Source organism: Argentina silus (genome assembly GCF_951799395.1).
Source record: "Argentina silus genome assembly, chromosome: 20".
Taxonomy (NCBI): Eukaryota; Metazoa; Chordata; class Actinopteri; order Argentiniformes; family Argentinidae; genus Argentina; species Argentina silus.
Window position 1 is genome coordinate 11,739,678 of NC_139674.1, and position 2,887 is coordinate 11,742,564.

At 40.8% G+C, this 2,887-nt stretch overlaps 1 protein-coding gene across 1 annotated transcript in view; it reads right to left on the reverse strand.

Moving 5' to 3' along the window:
• Window positions 1-1,509: 1,509 nt before the first annotated feature.
• Window positions 1,510-2,887, reverse strand: part of foxp2 (forkhead box P2) — a 62,717-nt gene continuing 61,339 nt past the window's right edge. Inside the window, exon 16 of the mRNA XM_083692559.1 lies at window positions 1,510-2,887. This exon is cut by the window's right edge and continues 11 nt beyond it. Within this exon, the coding sequence (XP_083548685.1) occupies window positions 2,754-2,887 (134 nt within the window). The 3' untranslated portion in view covers window positions 1,510-2,753.

Here is a 2,887-nt window from a genome sequence, read left to right on the forward strand (position 1 = left end):
GCTGCGTCCTTATATTTGGTTGTGATAACATTATTATGAACGTCGTCTCGTCTTCAAGTCATTTTGCTGACTCCAGCAAAAGTAGAGAAGGGATAAGCTTTGTTCCTGGGCCCAGCACCCTCTTGAAGTGGAACTGGCGTGTGTGTGTGTGTGTGTGTTTGTGTGAGAGTGTGAGAGAGACAGTGAGAGAGAGAGAGAGAGGGGGGCGGTGTGTGTGTATGGGTCTGTGTGTGTGTGTGTGTGTGTGTGTGTGTGTGTGTGTGTGTCTGAGAGTGAGAGAGAGAGGGTGTGTGTGTGTGTGCATGGGTCTGTATGTGTGTGTGTGTGTGTGTGTGTGTGTGTGTACTGTATGTGTCTGCGCAAAGCTCTAGCAGCCAATTTCTTGGCTTGGCACAACACTTGAAAACAACATATGCACAGTATGTTTCCATACGCACGCAAAGCAGACACACACAAGTTGATAGTTAAGTACAATACAACTCAAGCCAGTTATTTGACAGTATGTGTTTTCTGCATCTAAAGTTCACCAGAATGAGGACCGGGGAAAGCTGGCAGACCAAAAACAGAGGACTGTGCGAACCTTTGAAAGGGTGTGTGTGTAGCTAGAGTTTCTATCCCATACAAGAGGAGGCAGAATTTTGTGTAACTTTGGTTTGACTGAAAACGTAAATGACCATTAAAGCAACAACATCCACTTTTCTAGATGACATTAGCTGTGAGAAATGAAATATATTTTTTTGACAATCACTATTTGTGTTCTGTCACTAGAATCCCAAATGTGATATACAAATTTGGCTACCTATACAGGATACATAGTGCAGTTAAGATAAGGTATCTCCTTAGCTCACACTGGCTGTATCTATATAGTTAAGAAGCTATGAATTACACAATGAGTATTGAACCACAGAATAAAGCAAATATCACCTAGAAAAGGTTCTTTTCACCTTTGATATCCTCTTCTACAATGGCTATATTATTTGCTTTTACATAATAACCAAGCCACATCATTTCATATCAACTTGAAATTATGACTTATTTGGCTTTACTAGATATTTTAATGTTTGGTTACTATGTTTTCAGTTTCGGTTTAAACACAGCTTTGAACAAGCCGTACGGAAATAAGACATGACATATTTGACAGTCCCACTTAACATTACATATTCACTATTAGAAAAAACAATGACAGGATGTGGAACGCAAATGAAAACCAAAAAAGAGTAGAAGAAGAAGAAGAAGAAGAAGAAGAAGAAGAAGAAGAAAAAAGAAAACAAAATTAAAAAAATTAAAAAAAAGAACAATCTTCACAACAACACAATTTTTTCTGCACTTCCATTGAATACACAAATGTTTGTTTTGGTCATGGTCCACTTTTACAGTAGCTGCTCTCAACCAGCCACCACCAGCACATGCCTGTAGGTTTCCATCACCCCATCTCTCCATCACCCCATCTCTCCATCACCCATGTCTCCATCACCCATCTCTCCATCACCCATCTCTCCATCACCCATCTCTCCATCACCCCATCTCTCTACTGTATCAGCCCATCTCCTCTCCTCCTATACGTCTGGCAGATATCTCCTCTACACTCCAAAGTGGACACTCTTATGAGTTATCAAATTACACATCAAAATCAGTTTCTTTCTTTCTTTTTTTTTTTTTTTTAAATCTTTGTACAGGGCTAAATGAAACAATCCCAGAGGTTATTAGAAGGTAGTTTTGCGGAAAAGCTTCTCTTTGTACTAGTTAAAGTCACAGAAGGCTGACCAAAGAAGATTCTGGAGCGTTCTGTCTAAGCTATTGGCCATTGATAGTGTTGGCTTTGGTTTCTAGCTGTTGCCTGTGACTGTTTGCAGGTAGACAAAGCTTTAGAACAAGGAGGTAAAGAAAACAGCAGAAGAAAATATGCAGAAATGCATTTTTTTTCCCGTTAAATGGTGCTTTACACAAACAGTTTACTTTTTTTTTTTCAAACTTAATATCACGTTTCACTTTTTCATCACAAACAGATATAAACTGGAAGCCTACTTTTTTGACAGCTGAAGCAACAACAGTCTTGGATACCGCGCTTCTGTTATTGGTGTGATTTTGAGGAAATGGCATTTACAGTTGGTGGTGCCAAAAATCATAATACAAAAACGTAAAATTAAAAAAAGAAAAAAAAGAAAAAAGAAAAAAAAAACGTAAAATCAAAAATACTGGTTTTTAGAATTTTTAGCAACATACAGGCAGTGACACTAATTTCTGATACTACTGCTGTGCAAATGATAACAGAGCGACAACTTTGAATTGAACCAGCAATTGTTTCCTAACATCAACAACTACCGTGGTGGGTTGGATATTCACAAACTTAAACTTCTTTTTTTGGCAGTATATGAGGCCATTTAGCTTTCTACACAACACGTTTTTTGCTCGTTTTTATCGTTTTACCGTCCATGAGCCACAAGTTCGTCATGTTGTGTTTTGGTGGCCGAGCCGTCTAATGAAATAGGTGTTAGAGAGTTGTTTTAAAAAGCAGACATCTCATGCCTGTCACGCTGGGGTCCCCAAGGGCTGCAACAAAGAGTTCCTTTGGGCCTGTCTTCTTCCGGATGCATGCTCAATAAATAGTCCCACTGAGAGTCAGCTGTGTTCTGTTGGTTGTGGAGTGGTTGGTCTTGCGGGAGGAGGGCTGTGAGGGGACAGTGTGTGGAGGAGGAGGAGGAAGAGGAGGAAGAGGAGGAGGTGGAGGGATACGGCGTTAACAGGGCCGTGAGTCACTCCAGGTCGTCCGATAGGTTCCCTTCCTCCAGCTCCCGGTCATCGTCCAGCTCTGGGCTGTGATTGGCTGTCGTCACCAGTGACATCGGACAGTCATCGTCGTCCATGTTCAGCGGTTCCTCCTTGACGT